Genomic DNA, 16,762 nt, shown 5'->3' with positions numbered 1-16,762 from the left:
TGACCTTGGCTTGTTCTGACGTTCCCTGTATTGTATCTATCCGGACATTCTAAGGACCGGTTTAAGGACATTTTTATCTGTCTCTATTTCTTCAGGTGGATTTACATTCTGCATGTTGGGTTATAACTTTATACCAAACAAGTGATATCACCAAGAGCCGGGCAAAAATGCTCTTTTAAAGGTGAGCAGTTTTCAGCTGCTTTATGTTGGTTCTCATACTACTTGAACATATTGCACTAGGATTTCCTATTTTTTTGTCACTCTCTCCTTGAACAAATCCATTTGGAGGACAGAAGAAGAGTAGTGTTATTTTAGCACACGTCCATTTATGAGGTCAGAGCCTTTCCCTAATAGGCTCTGTCCCATGTGAGTCTATCCATTTAAAGTCTCACACACCATTTTCACTTACGATAATGCACTATATATTTTTTTCTCCTATATATCATTTAGCTATAGAGATTCTATATTTATATAAGGGTAATTGTGTATCTCATTATAGCGCTCCACTATACTCACTGGTGTTAACCGCAAATTGCCACTCAGTCAGTCCCCCTTTATATTTTAGTGTGTACAAGTTAGAGAGATACTTGCGATTGCATGGTAGCAACATTCTATATAATTTAGAATATATTTTTTTAGTAATCTCTACTCTAGTTGCCATCTCTCAGACAGCCACTAGATGGTGTTTCTTGGTGTCTGCTGGGACTAGACTCGTCTAACTGATGTTCGATGACCTCACACTCTGCATGGGGACTTCTAAGGTCATGTGGGTCTAACGCAGGCAGCTCTGATGTGAGTGCACCTCCATTAACCAATGGTTAGCTGTGAGCGTGCTGGAGCTCCCTTTTTTTTCTTACTATTCAATGTCTTTTATATATATATATATATAAATATTGGATGTAGTATTGAAATAAAAATTTCAAAAATAGATAAATGAAACATCATATATGCATATATATATTTAAAAAAAGAAAAAGGGATCTTTTTTTATAAGGCTGGCCCCTTGGACTTGCAGCAGTGAGGCAAAGTAAAAACTGAGATCGGTGGCTGGAACGTGTTAGGGAATGCAGTCAAGGTAAATCATGTGTTTTTGTTTTTTATTGCAATGGGAGGTGGGATAGAGACGGACAGTGGGCGATGAGTTAAGGTGTCATTCAGCTAGCCTCTTGGGTACGCGCACACCAAGTAAATGCGCAATGCTGCTTTCAAGGATTCCCACAGAGATTCAATTAATCTCTAGGACAGGGGTAGGCAACCTTCGGCACACCAGATGTTGTGGACTGCATATGCCACAATGCTCGTACAGCTATAATGCTTGCAAAGCATCATGAGAGGTGTAGTCCAAAACATTTGGAGTGCCAAAGATTGCCTACCCCTGCTCTAGGAGAAGAGTGTTATTGGTGGAGCACTGCGTTTGACGCGCATGCGCTCTGCATCTGCATTGCTTCCCAATGAGAGAAATCTAACCAGAGGAGAGAAGAAACAAGATCAATAGAACCAATGATGTGGCGCTGGAAATAAGGTGAGAAAACAGTATTTAAGCAGCTTCTGGAAACAGGGGCATTTCCTGGGTCACAGGTAAAGCAGTAATTTGTTTGTGAAAAATGAGTATGTTTTGGGCCCATATAGCTTCTATTGAAATTTGAGATTCCCTTTGAATTCTCACTTTAATAAAAAAACCTTTGGTTATATAAATTGCATCCCTCAGTGTGATTACAGTTCTAATTAATTGGTTGGATTATGCTCTATGCTAAGAAAAAACTCTTGTATTATTTACAGCATGGTGTTGATGATTAATGAAAATGAATTATCTCAAAGCTCTATTGTAAACATAGAAGAAAACAAAACATAAAAAACTCCATATTCAATACTTTTTTTCATTTATTGAAGAATAGTAAATGTCATTCACTAGAACCAAACATTGAAACCATCCTATGGCTATCACAGGGAGACAGATATAAACAGTATATTATATAAATCTTAGACACTTACGTAGTATTGGAGTCGGAACACTCTGAAGAGGATGTATTAACTGATTGAGATACAAACGTGGCATTTGTTAGATCAATCAACTTTGTGTTATTTACTGTGACTGTAAATGTCGTAGCATAAAACAAAATGCATGTGGTGGTTCCATTTGTGACATTCAGTGGTGGATATTTCTCAGCGCTACCGGTGGATAGGAGCTGCCGACTTAAGTTCGGTGCCGTGTCCAAACTCTTAAAAACCTAGGATAAAGGAAGATGTATTTTTATCATAATCGTGTGACCAATTAGCATAAGTATAAGGATATTTATCTTGTTATGACATTGACCTTATGGAAAATGTATCCTGTAGGGTGGCATTATAGTCATTGATGCCTGGATACATTTTCATAAAAACTAATTCAAATGGTAACCAGCTCTCTCCAAATTGCAAGATAATGCCAGCAGTAGATTGGCCAGTGACTTAAAAAGATGTGACCAATGCCAGTACCTTCAACAGCACAATCCCAAAAGACTTGCAGGTATTCTGATATTTAAATACATCAGCATTCTGACATACATTGTTTTTGTCCATAACTGGATCTCTATAAAGCATCTCAAGTGTAAATAGTGACCTGATACATCCAAGGAATTTTAATATCACGAACGTATCCCCTATATTCAGCAAATAAGCTTTGTGGTTTCGGCAAAAATGAAATGTACTATAGAAATTCACATTGCTGTATTTATTTCTGTTCTGCTAGCGGGTGCCGCCAACTTGGCTCCCTGTCAATCATCATTATAGTATAGACAAACACATAATAGTTTGCCCTTCTGTGCACCCCACTCAGATGTCAATTTTTTACCTAATTTTGCCTTTTTTATTGCAAAGAGAACCCATACAATGTTTATATTAGAGCAGTCTAGGCAGGAAAGCCCTCTGTACAAAATATACAGCAAATCCAGATGACGTGTTTGATGTCCTGGGTCTCAGGCAAGGGTAAAATACCTTCATCAGAAGATATTTGTTAGACTTAGGGAGACCCTATCTATATGCAAATAAGTCTAAACACTTGTTATATAAGATTATATGTTATCACTTCTAAACCTATTTTGTCAAGAAAGTGTTTTGTTCTGTAAATTGAGCACAATGCTGTCAAAACATCTTCATTTTGGTAGAATTACTGAGTGAGTAACTATAAATCTGCTATGGCAACGGAAAAGGAGAATGTCTTCTAAAATTCATATTTTTATAAAACGTCAAATGTTCCTGAAGACAATCAAATACAATACTAAAATAAATCATAAATAGTAAAACTCACTCGTATGTTCTCCAAATGAAGCACCTTAGGGCCATTAAAATAAGAACCGTTCAGTTGGGTAAACACAGGTAGACCTTCAGGCATACCTTAAATCTCTGACCAAATGGTGTGTTATTATTTTTTTTATTAACATTAGCAGTTTGTAAAAAAAGCAAAATAGTAACATAGTATTAAAAGTTGAATCAATTATCACTGATACTACTGTTTCAATATTATTCATATTAATGTTTCGAAAATGATCGCACCTGGGTTGAAAACTGGATACAGTGCCCAAAGTTGCTGTTAATGGTAACATAAGACGCTGGACAAAACAAATTCATGCCCCCCCTCGCACCCTCTATCTTTACAATTAAGATATCATATGTCACCACCCGTTGTCTGTCTTAGTGTTTCAATGGGTATAGTTACAGACAGTCATTTTGCCCTCTACACTGCCCACATTGCTGTCTGTGGGTACTGGACTGCCAGCGAGTATCACTCTGCCGGGCACTCCAGAGATGTCATAACAGCTCTTTCACCAGCCTGCCACCCAAAACAGCAGTGTTCAAGGCCCCACAAAAAAAGGGAGGACAAGTTAATGATCATTCAGGTGGCATTGAAAACTTTGCCTTAAAAAACCTGCCAAAATTCTGGGAATAGTTTTAGGCAGGGTTATAGGGGCACTGTGCCTTCTCTGTAAATAACGCCAATAAATAAAATACTGGAAATGATCTATGACTTGTGTTGTCCTTTTCTCATGTGATGATCCATTTTCTTTTAAATGATATGGATCTAGTAATGGACATTACAATCCAGTTCAGTCTTGGCATTGTCAATGCACACATTGCATAGGAGGTGACAAAACAGAAACAGATATTATTTAATTCCCCCAACGTACTCTCCATTTATTCTCCACACTGACTGATGGGTGCAGAGGACAAACCTTATAAAAAGAAAATCAAGCACTTGCTTTTAAAGCAGCATTTAATCAAGAGCAATGTCTGGAACAGTGGTGTAATTAAACATAAAGTGCCTTCCCTGGCCCCTTGTTAACATATATTTTGTTCTAGGAAGTAAAAAAAGGCTTGCTTACGACCTACCAACAAAGCCTTTCATTTTTCCTCCTCTTTGTAAAATGTGTTGAATGCCTCTGTATTTGTAGTATGTGTGATTGGATCTGGGATATAAATCAAACCCTGAAAATATCACCATTCGAAGCTGTAAGAAATGAAATGTAATTTTCCAAGCCTGAGATTGTCAAATGTAACTGTCATAGGTCAATGCCAATTCTAAAATACTGCTAACTACAATCCAGTTTAATCTTCTCACTGTGTTGTTACAGTAAACGGTTTAAAGCGCAGATTTGGAATGTAGTTAAAATTATGGAATTTGTAATGTAGTTAAAATCAGTAACTCTCACATGTGAACCCTATATAAGATATAGCACAAACAGCCAGGGAGCAAATGGTGATATATATATATATATATATATATATATATATATATATAAAGGTAATTTAAAAAATATATATAAAAGTAATTAAAAAATATTGATTTAATACATAATATTTATAAAAATAATCATATAATATGCATTTTATTATTATTATTATTATTATTATTATTATTATTTTTGCCATTTATATAGCGCCAACAGATTCTGTAGCGCTTTACAATATTATGAGAGGGGGATTTTATTATAAATAGGCCAATTACAAGAAAACTTACAGGAACAATAGGTTGAAGAGAACCCTGCTCAAACGAGCTTACAGTCTATAGGAGGTGGGGTTTAAAACACATTAGGACAGGAAATAGAAATCAAATAAGGTGGGAGTGAAGCAGAGCTGGAGGAGAGAGCAGAGTGCTGCCCTTTAGGAGAGAGCAAGAGACAGGTATGTGAGGTAGAGGTTACTCTGGGAGGCCACAAGCTTTCCTACATAGATGGGTTTTAAGGCACTTCTTAAATGATTGAGGTAGGCAGGCTATTCCATAGGAAGGGAGCCGCCTGCGAGAAGTCCTGCAAGTGTGAGTTGGCCATACGGGTGCGAGCAGTAGACAGGAGAAGGTCAAGGGCAGAGCGGAGAGACCGAGAAAGGGCATACCTATGGATCTGTGAAGATACATAAGAGGGGCTAGAATTGTTCAGTGCTTTATAGGTATGGGTTAGCTCTTTAAATTGACTCCTGTAGGATACAAGAAGCCAATGTAAGGACTGACAGAGCGGTGAGGTGGGAGAGGACTGACTAGATAGGAAAATCAGTCTGGCGGCAGCATTCGTTACAGACTGTAGCGGGGCAATACGGCTTTTGGGAAGACCAATTAGGAGAGGGTTACAATAATCCATGCGGAAAATTACTAGAGCATGGACAAGCTCCTTGGTAGCGTCTTATGTAAAAAAGGGCGGATGCGGACTATTATTTTAAGATGGAATCTACAGGATTTGGCAACATACTGGATGTGAGGCTCAAACGTGAGTCCAGAATCAAGTATAACGCGAAGACAGCACACTTGTAAGGATGGACTGATGTGGGTACCACTAACTTGAAGGGAGAGCGAAAGAGGAGGATCAGTATTAGGAGGAGGAAAGACAAGGAGCTCAGTTTTAGAGAGATTGAATTTCAAAAAGCGGGAGGACATCCAGTCAGAGATGGAAGAAAGGCAAGCAGTGGAATATTGCAGGACGGCAGGGGAGAGGTCCTGGGAGGAGAGATACACCTGGGTGTCATCAGTGTACAAGTGGTAATGGAATCCAAAAGAGGCAATAAGTTTGCCAAGAGAGGTAGTATAAAAATAAAATAAAAGGGGACCAAGGACAGAGCTTTGGGGACTCCAACCGAGACAGGACGAGGTGAGGAGGTATCATTAGAAAAGGAGACACTGAATGAGCGTTGTGAGACATAAGAGGAAAACCACCAGAGGACAGAGTCACAGAGACCGAGTGATTGAAGAGTCTGAAAAAGGAGAGCTTTATAAACTAAAGCTCGATATTTGGATTATTGGGTTACTGTACCTCTCTTTGAATTAAACCCTTTCTCCTTAGGAGTTAGTTAGGAGTTATGCAACTAGTTTTAATGACCGATTTTTTACATTTATTTGCGTGCACTAGACTTGGCCAGTATCTGTCTCCAAATTTAGTTCAATCTGAGCAATAGGTTTATTATTTAATTATTTCAGCTCTGCATTTCAGACCACATGCAAGGCTATGTTTAAAAATGCAGATAATAAGTCTTGTGAACAAGAAATGGATTTTGCAGTTGAAATGCCCCTGGCTGGTCCACGATTAGTATTGGTTGAGTAGACGAGGGGCATACAACGTTCAGAGGATAACCTTGACATCCCTTAACAACCTTCTGTCAGTGAGAATTCTCTTACTTATTTACCATTGACATTTCCACTCAGTGCTGTGTTTCATTACATTCTGAAAAAAGATCCATGAACAACAGATTGTTTTTGCCAGAAGTCTATCGGTGCTCCTTAATGGGTTACATGGAAAAGCTTAACTCAAAATAAAACATTTCACAAAGTAAAAGTGAACCATTCTCTTAATAGCCCTGTCTGGTTAGCCATTACAGAATGCAACACACACATTACGAAATTAAAGAGATCAGCGAATACTATATCCCGAATCATCTAATAAAACCTGCAGTCCCATTTTCAGGTATTCAAACTAATATTTCACATTTTAGACCTCAATATTCAAATGAGAAAAATATATCTTATAGTAAAAGTCCTATAGTAACTTATGCAGGGTGATTTTTTTTTTATCAATCTCACTTTTTTATTTTTGTTTATTAATAATAATAATAATAATAGTTTAGTTATATAAGCCCACTCATTCTACCTCTCCCTCCCAACTCCATTTCCAATTTTGCTCCAAAAATACTGCAGTTCATGACGTTGTGTAGGAAATAATGTAAAAAGGCCGTCACACTATTTTTTTTACAGGTGAAAGAGTAAGGAATATTATAGGATATTTGTAACAACAAGGTGGACCCGGTAGTGTTTTGAGACCATGTGTTTCGAAATGTTGCTAGGTCCACCTTGTTGGATATTTTAAGAAATACCATGATTCAATGAGCTATGCTGTTATTGAGTGAATATTACTGTAATATGTTATGACTTAGGTTTCGGGGAGTTGTAATATAGCTGGTAAGTCAACTACAAATCCCAGAAGTTCTTGCTGTGCACATTAATCTCTGGATATGTCATGGGATATGCTCAACAGTGCGACAAAAAGTTAATTAAGCATGATTGACTTAGTTACTTCCTGCTTTGGGGGGAGATCAAAGCTGCTAATGTGAAGGTTGTTTTTATTATTTATTTATTTATTACATTATTTATTTTAATGCATTCTTAATGTATTGTTTTCATAATGCATAAAAAATAATAATATGACAGTTACAGTGTAGACTATCCCTTTAAACTGCACAGTGTATTTTTCAAAGGTGATATGCCTGAATTACCAGCAGCCACAAATTAGCTAGAGTTTTAACTAGGCTGTACAATTTTAACCAGTATTTTAATTATTATGTGTCCAAACATTAGGAACGTGAGAGAAAAGTTGGACCGGGATTTAAATAACATGCAAACAAAGCACCATGTGACTATAGTTATTAAATTACGTTAATTTGAGCAAGAATTGAGCAAAAAACGTTACATTCTGTTTTCATGTTTTAAGGAAACATATTCAGAGGTATTTTACAAACACCTTAAATTTAAATATACAATTAAATTACAGGCTGTCGCAAATATCAGCCACAAAGGCGACATTCAGGGCATATTTTTAATCAGGAGCAAAAAACAATAGGATTTATTTCCTAACTGGAGAAACAGTGCCCCTGTTTGCACTTTCGATGTTTACTGCCCTCCATTAACCGGTTCATCTGAGTGGCGTGGTGGTTTTCTTTGGCTACCTTTGATTTTGGATTCATTAGAGTTCTTACCTCTGGTGGGGGCCCACACCGAGGTCAGGTACATTATAATTTTATTTTAATTTTTATACGTTTCTTATGCCTTTTATCCATACTGTCAACAATACTGATTTATTCATTTATTGTTTTTGATTTATCCACTTATTATTGTATCTATTGTCTATTTCTTTGTATGGATATTATGCAGAGCTTGTAACTGTTATATATTGTTGCAATTTTTTGTAACACTTTATTATAACCAATATTTCCAACTCAATTTTGAGTATTTTAGTTTGGGTATATTTACTATTGAGGATATGAAACAGCCTGATATTAGCTTGTGAGTGATTTTTTTTTTATATATGAACTAAGTCATTATTAAAGGTTTATACTTATTTTTATTTTATTGTTTGTTTCATAATTAGGAGTGCACATACCATTCTGTTTATTTTGAGTCTATTGCTCATTTAGTCGCAAACTGGTGTATGTAGCTGCCCTTATTCTGATTATATTTTATTACTTTTTAATCTCTATGTACCTTTTTTTATATTGATTTTTGTTCTAACTGGAGAAATGCAGAGAAGCGATAAACAAACTACACATTTAGGGAAATATATCTGAGCTGGAAAAATAGCTGAGAGTTAAAAATTATTATTTTTTTAAAATTTGGCAATTCTGAGTTTAGATTTGTAAATTCGTTTTTAACTCACCATAATTTGATTTCCCTTCTAGAAAATAAATCCCAGTGTGTGATTCTCTGGGGTACACCAGTTACAAAGATGTCCTGCCCCAAATTATTCCATTTGGCACAGTTGGAAAGAGTTAGCGTTGCCAAAAGAAAACAAAATGTTTTATATTTGTTCACATTTCCACTTAAAAATGAAAAAACAATGCTGTACATGTAACTGTCCGCTAGTAAATTTAAATCGTTGTTCCACACTGACGTCACCGGAGTTGTTGCCCCAGAACTTGTACAGACAATTAGTTCCTCCTTCCGCTAGATCCGGCGGCAAAAGCTCTCTGTGACACAACGTTTAGATCATAGGCGTGCGCAGCCTATTGCATAAGGGTGTGCACCCTAAAGCACAAACACGCACGCAGCGTGTATATATATATATAAACACACACACATACACTGCGGTGTGTGCGTGTGTGAGGGTGCTGTGGGTGGGCGCTGTGTGTGTGTGTGGGCACTGTGTGTTTGTAAGGGTGCTGTGTGTGTTTAAGGGTGCTGTGTGTGTGTGTGTTTGTGAGGGCGCTGTGTGTGTGTGAGGGCACTATGTGTTTGTAAGGGCGCTGTGTGTGTGAGGGCGATGTGTGTGTGTAAGAGTGCTGTGCGTTGGAGGGTGCTGTGTGTGTTTGTGTGTTTGTGAGGGTGGTGTGTGTGTGTTTGTGAGGGTGGTGTGCGTGTGTGTGATGTGTGTGTGTGGGGGTGCTGTGTGTGTGGGGGTGTTGTGTGCGTGTAGGTGCTGTGTGTGTGATGTGTGTGTGTGGGGGTGCTGTGTGTGTGGGGGTGTTGTGTGCGTGTAGGTGCTGTGTGTGTGAGGGTACTGTGTGTGAGGGTGCTGTTAGTGTGTGTGTGCTATGTGTGTAGATGTGTAAGGTTGCTGTGTGTGAGCTCCCCGGGTTCTCTCCTGCCTCTTTGATCTCCCTCACTGGCGCATGGAGGCACATAGTGTGGACCGCAGGGATTAGGTTGTGCCCAGGCACACCTGGCACACCTCCTGTACACGCCTATGGTTTAGATGCCAAGCAATCTAGAAGTACCTCGTGGGAAGGCGGTCAATATCAATATTTCCTAAGTTTCAAATTGCACCCCTTGGCAAGCAGAGCATAGTAAAGTATATGTTATAGGGATTAATTCATGCCGTTAACTTAAAGATATGTTGTGTATTTTTCAATGTTTGTATATGAAGCACTGTAGTTCGAAACTCGGTACCTATGAGTTGTATTCCGTTAAGGTGATTGATGTAATTTCGCTGTGTGGATGCAAGTACCTGAACTCCACTGTATAACTTTATTTATAATCTTTTTTCGGTGAAATTCTGTAAGCAAATGTATTTAGTATTCCATGTCATTTATAGTTTTCACGGTGACAATTATATTGACGTTGGTGGTGTTCATCGCATTCCTGCACACTTCTATGCAAAGAATAAAATACTGCACCTGTCAGAAGCTCTCTGCTCCCTTCTTTATTGATGCCAAAGGGCTGATACAGTACAGTATATGCAGTAGCCATGTAGTCATCACATTTTTAACACGCGTAACATATCATTTTATAATCTCTATATATACATTCTCCAATAACTCAGTCATCATGTAATATGATAGATTATTTTTTTTTTATAGAAAGAAAGAGTTAAAATTCAGGTTTAAACCTTAATGTTCATGATAAAACCATATGTTATTTTTAAAGTTAATTAATTGTATTTGATGCTAGATAATGTTTAATTTCCTTAACGACTATAAGTCTATGTATCTTATTTTGGAAGATATCAGCTGGCCATATTTTCTACAGTTCATCTTCAGCCTACCATATTTATTTATTTATTTATAAAATATTTTACCAGGACGGATACATTGAGATTTCTCTCGTTTTCAAGTATGTCCTGGGTCCATAAAACGTAGCATTGATACAATAGGATACAATATTACAAAAATACAATATACAAACTATATACACACATATATAAATTTAATACATAATGGGTAATAAATATATTCAACCATGACAGGTGCATTCTGTGCTGAGGTATATTGCCGTAGATCTCTTAAAAGATTTTAGATTGAATGAAGATTTGACTGTGTCCCTGAGGTTATTCCATAACTGCCGTGCTCTGTAGGGAAAATGGTACAACTAGAGTAGACCGAGTTGTACCATTTTTCATCCAATGGAGTTGTACCATTCTTCATCCAATGGAGAGAGCCGAAAGGCTTTAATAATAAGTGATAAAACTGAAAATGAACGTGAACAGCTATCCATATTGAGGTCTATCTCGTTTTTTATCATCATAAAAAATTCAAAGCTGGACACACAATTAAAGCATAATCAATTTTATAATGGTGAGCATTGAATACAAATGTAAAAGCTCCAATTTTTTTTATTTTTTTTAAGCATTACTACAAAATTTTTGTGAAAGTCTAGTATAGGTATGTAGATCCTCAATTCTGGCTCTTCCTATAACGGTTTTCTTAAAGAAAGATCATGCTCTATTCTCAGTATCTGGTCCTCTCTTATCTCCCTGCCCCTATGACTAATGATATCTCCTCCGATGGACTCAATTTAAATGAATAAACTCAATAACTAAATTTTATTTTGATAATTACATACAAATCTTTTCTTCATTACAGACATCTACTCCTACGTCTTTGTTCTCCCTTTGTATAGTCCTTACTATTCTTACAAAGTTATTCAATAGAGACCAAGGTATTTTTTATTTTATTTACTAGAGACCATCATTATTCTCTCGTTTTTTTTAACCATGTTTCCCTCTCGCATCTTTTCCTCACCCATATCTCAATCCTGGATATAAGCTTTCATTCCGTACTGCCTTACTGTTACAAATGCCTATCTTTGAATGCCTTCAACCATGATTTCCTCCTTCTCAATAGCTGAAGAAATGTGTCCATCCACCACCATCTCCAATCCAATATTATTTATCCCCTTCCCCGACTTTACCAGGCTGACTAACACAATTCTTTACTGATTTAAAATCTGAATATATTTTACTATCCACATCTCCAAACCCGTACTTCTCCACCATCTGCCATGGCTCAGTCTTGGTTGTAATTCTTGTTTGTAATCTACATATATTTGAAGAAACTCCTTTGTCAAATCCCATTGACTGCCACTGCCACTTTGACAAAGTCTTGTAAAAAACACCTATTCAAAAACACTTTTTGTGATCCTCTGCAGCCCAACTCCATTCCTGAGTCCATGTCACCATATCTCCTTTGCAGTATTCTCTGTCAGTAGACCCAAATCGCCATTCAAGCCATTTTCTCTATTTTTACACTTATTACCTGATATCTGTTTCAGTTGCCAATGTGAACCTTTTTTTATTGCACATATAGTCGGACACAGATTGCCAGACACAGACAGACAGACAGACAGATATATAGCTAATGTTTTCATGCTTATATTATTCATTTTAGATTAGTTCAGCCATTTACCAATGCCACTGTTTACAGGGAGTTCTTGACAAAGCATAATGTAATGTACACAACAAAATATAATAAATACATCACTGTGTTTTGTCTTCTACTTAGTGTTGACTGTCAAGTCATTGTGTGCTTTGGCTGATGGATCTCACATGGTAGGTAACTAAAAAAAATTGTTAAATATGTTACTGTTATTAATTTTAATTAAATATGTTACTGTTATTAACCAATTGTTCCAAATGCATATTGTTTGGTTTTTGTTTTTTTTGCTTTTTCTCACAATCGGTTTATTGATATAAAAAGAAAGACTCTGAGGGTATTCACTAAGCAGTGGATTGTATTTAAAATTAGGTTAAATAGCCAGATTGTGACTTTAGCTGGGTTGGAGAAGTAAAAAAAAAAATGCTATTTGTAAACATCCACAAACTCTATGCACGTAGTTATTTTGCTTGAGCACGAGTTGTCCTGTAAGCATGTATTACCTGCAGAAAGTGAACCTAGTGACCCTGGCACACGAACAATCCAGTAATTTACAAACCACTAATTATTCCAAAGCAATGATTGCCAAATGTAAAACTAATCTGCAGACACTATAGTGTTTAACTATTTAGTTGACCAGTTTAACTATATAGATAGCAGTAAAAAGGTGTTTGAACGTATCTTTTTTACTATGCAGCGCCGGTCTTGCTTAGCTCCGCCTCAATGGCTGAGATCATCAGTCTTGATGATTTCAGCCAATGCAATGTTTTCACATAGAAAAAGCATTATGTGGATATTGTACATGCGCAGAAAAACACCACTCTGTGCCAATCAGCAACTCCTCAAAGACATGCATTGAATCTCTATGGGGATCATTCAGCACCTCAAAGCAGAGCTAAATGTAGGTGCTGCACACTGTGTAGTACTAAGATAAGAGAGCACTTCTAGAGGCCATCTGAGTGACTGCCACTAGGGGTGTTACTAGGCAGCAATGTGAACACTGCCTTTGCCCTTTTCTCTGAAAACAGAGTTTTCAGCCAGCAGGGACAGAATATAGAACCCAGAACCACTACATTAAGCTGTAGTGTCCTTTAAGTATTGATTATTGCCTACTTGCTTCTGTGATTCTGTAAATGTTCTACATTCCAGTGTATTTAATTACATAATGATTAAATAAAAAAGTAGAAGTGTTACTGTAGCAGAGCTCCCTGTACCCCGGCTGGGTACCTCCACCAAGGACCGCTTCCTAACTGGAACAGGGGAAAACCTTAGTGTTTCTGCCCCAGTCGCCGTGGATTGACTGGGGTCCTCCTGGAGCCTCTCCATCTTGCAGCAGGATAGGTGATTAGCTCTATTCCCTCCCAGGCACTGGACGACACACAGTCCTGGAAGCTCTAGTCCTTACAAAGACTTTCCCTGCTGAATTCTCCACAAGCTGGAACAAGGGCTGAACAGTGATTATAGCCCTTTTCCCTCCTAGTAACTAGACGGCACATAGCTCTGGGAGTACAACTGATTTTAATGAGCCAAACTCTGCTTTTGATGCACAGATCCAAGCAGGGGGTCTCAATTGTATTCAACACAAGCCCCAAGGAATCTATGTGCCTGGGAGATAATTGCGTTAAAGCATAAGCAAATTAACTCCCAGGAACAGAGAGCCAAACACAAAAATATAAAAACATAAAAGTACAATTAGCCGTGATCTGAGTGCCCAAGTTCTCCAAATAGCGCTCAGATCCATGCAGTGTAGGGGAAACGCCACCGTGTCAAAGTTCTGACCGGCCACACGGTCTTAAGCACAAAATAGTTCCAGGGCGTTTGGTGCTTTTGATGGTCAACGTTCGAGAGCTCCTGTTGCCGCAATATTGCGTGCTCTGGCAGGCTCTTAGATAGTGTTTGTTCCCTTTAGTCTCAGGCACCTTCCCTCCCAAAAGCGCTTTAGTTCCATAGCGGTTGCGGTACCGCTGGGACTATTCGTGGGATTGGTTCATGCGAACGGCGACCAGAGAGCCAGCGTTCGGTTCTATTTACATGAAGAGAAAGTGCCGAACCACTGGGAAAGCTACTAATGACGGCTGGGCAGGGAAGCTCCAGAACGGTGCCCCAGACCTGGACCATAGTCGGTGGGCCGGAGGTTGGCTTCACTGGGAAAGCTACTAATGACGGCTGGGCAGGGAAGCTCCAAAACGGTGCCCCAGACCTGGACCATGTTTGAGCTTCAAACACTATGTCCAAATGGTTTAAACATTGACTTTGGAATAGGTTCAATTTTATAATGTAATTTCCCCTTCCTTTTTATGATATAATAATTATTTATTCTATTATATTTATATATGTGATTTATGCTTTTAAATTACCACCCTTTTTTTAGATGTAAGACACTTTTTTTCTCAATATGTATCAACATGGATATTTTATATGTTTATCTATCTTTCTCTCCCTTCGAGGCCCCTAGTAGAGACTACAATTGAGGGCTAATGGGCCATGGAGTGGGGTCTTTCTAGCAGAGGCCATCTCAGCGTCCATTAGATAGCCTATACTGGAAACAGTCGCCTCCAGGGCCCAGTAGAGATTACAATTGACAGCTACTGGGCCATGGAGTCCGTGACAAATGTACATGGGAAGGAGCGTTTGTCACAGTTATGTTCAGAAAAATTAATGTAGGAATCAAACATAAATAACTTGCTGGTTAACAATATTACTGGGAAACTCTTAGAAGTTAGGTGCATTGCGTATGTAAGATATCTCAACAGGTAAGGGATACTAAATAATATATTTAAAATCAAATCACATCCAAGACAATATTTACAGCTGCAGTATTCCTAAAACAAGTATAGCAACAGAATGTGACCAGAATAAAATAAAACTCAAAGGTGCTTTGTAATGGGAACCTGGAGCTCAGTAATAAAATTATAATACTCTAGATCAAGCATGTCAAACTTGCGGCGTACAATGGATTTATTTGTGCCCCACCTGTCCTGGGGCCACTTTGCGTTGTGGCTGCAACCAGCTGCAAGACCAGAATGATATTTTCTGTCTTTTTCTTGTCTTTCCTCCCAAGGCCGATCGCATGTTCCAGTAGGCCAGCCACTCCACCTTCCCTCCTGCTCGCAGTGCCAGAGGAGCATCTGGCCTGCTTGAGAAGAGAAGAGCAGGCCTGGAACTGGAGGACAGGTGGCTCATCTTAAGGTAGGGGAAGAGGAGCTTGGGGGACCTTCCTGTGTAGTGTGCTAAATTAGGGAGAGGGGGGGCAGTGTATTCATTTCAGGGAGGGAGGGGGCAGTGTATTAAGTTGGAGGAGGGAGTAAGTAGTGTATTAATTTTAGGGAGGGGGAACTGTATTAATTTGAGGAGGGAAGGGCCAATGTATTAAATTGGGGAGGGGGCAGTGTATTAATTTCGGGGAGGCAGGGGGCAGTGTGTTAAATTGGGGGGAGGGAAGGCAGTGTATTAAAATAGAGTGCTGGGAGGAGAGGCAGTGTAAGGGGTAGTGTATTAGAATGGGTGGAGGGGGCAGTATATTAGAGTGTAGGGAGGGGGCAGTGTATTGCATTTGAGGGCAATGTATTAGATTGGGCCTGCATGGAGGCGCTGACTGGTCCCCATGGAGATGCTGTTTGGCCGCGCAGCTTTTTGCCACACATGCACACTAGCCTCCCAATGCTTTCCTATAGGAAAGCATTGCATTGGCTGAGATCATCAAGTTTGATGATTTCAGCCAAAGTGAAGAACACACTCCTAGGACTTCAAAATCAACAAAATAACATCCTTTGTTTTTTACAGCTGTGCAACAGCATACATTCACCATTTCAGTCCCATTACCAAACGTTTCTTAATATGTCATGGTAGTTGGACATTGGTCTCCTTAAATATATTTGCTCTTTTGTTTACTTTGAAGCCCTATGGGCGTAAGGACGTCCAGTGTCAGTTAGAAAACTTTTTTTATACTGTACTTTTCTACATATGCCTACGTTTCTATGAAAATTAAAGTTTTTGTTTTTTTGCGGCCCACATAAACTTAAACCTTGTTTATGCGGCCTAGCCTTTGAGTTTGACATGCTTGCTCTAGATCTACACAGATATTGTTATTGTTATGTAACTATGTAACTATGTCTGAAGTATTTGCAAGCTTCTAGCCCCTCCCAGACTTTCTGTGGCTGTCCAATCACAGACTTCCCAATGCAGCTCAAAGAGAAGTATTTGCAAGGCAGGTGCTTTGGGCAATTGCTGCCTTTTGAGTTTAGCTCCACTGAGCTAACCAACCAGGAAGTAACAGGACCAGTTGTCTGATTGACAGCCAGGGGGGTGTAACCAGGTTAATTTATAAAAATTCCAACTTGAAATCCTCACTTTTTTAAATGCAAAAAAAGGACACACAATTTACACATAAAACACCTAAGCAAGCTTTAGATGTTTGTAAAGGTCCTTTAACATTTAACATTTTTAT

General features: G+C 38.5%; 1 protein-coding gene across 1 annotated transcript in view; it reads right to left on the bottom strand.

The window, feature by feature from the left end:
- The window catches only part of LOC134602193 (V-type proton ATPase subunit S1-like), a 65,793-nt gene that overhangs the window by 10,195 nt on the left and 38,836 nt on the right, over nucleotides 1-16,762 (bottom strand). The window contains exon 7 of the mRNA XM_063446814.1: nucleotides 1,993-2,228. Within this exon, the coding sequence (XP_063302884.1) occupies nucleotides 1,993-2,228 (236 nt within the window). The remainder of the gene's footprint in view (nucleotides 1-1,992; nucleotides 2,229-16,762) is intronic.

Source organism: Pelobates fuscus, chromosome 3, assembly GCF_036172605.1.
Source record: "Pelobates fuscus isolate aPelFus1 chromosome 3, aPelFus1.pri, whole genome shotgun sequence".
Taxonomy (NCBI): domain Eukaryota; kingdom Metazoa; phylum Chordata; class Amphibia; order Anura; family Pelobatidae; genus Pelobates; species Pelobates fuscus.
This window is presented reverse-complemented; position numbering and strand designations above follow the sequence as displayed.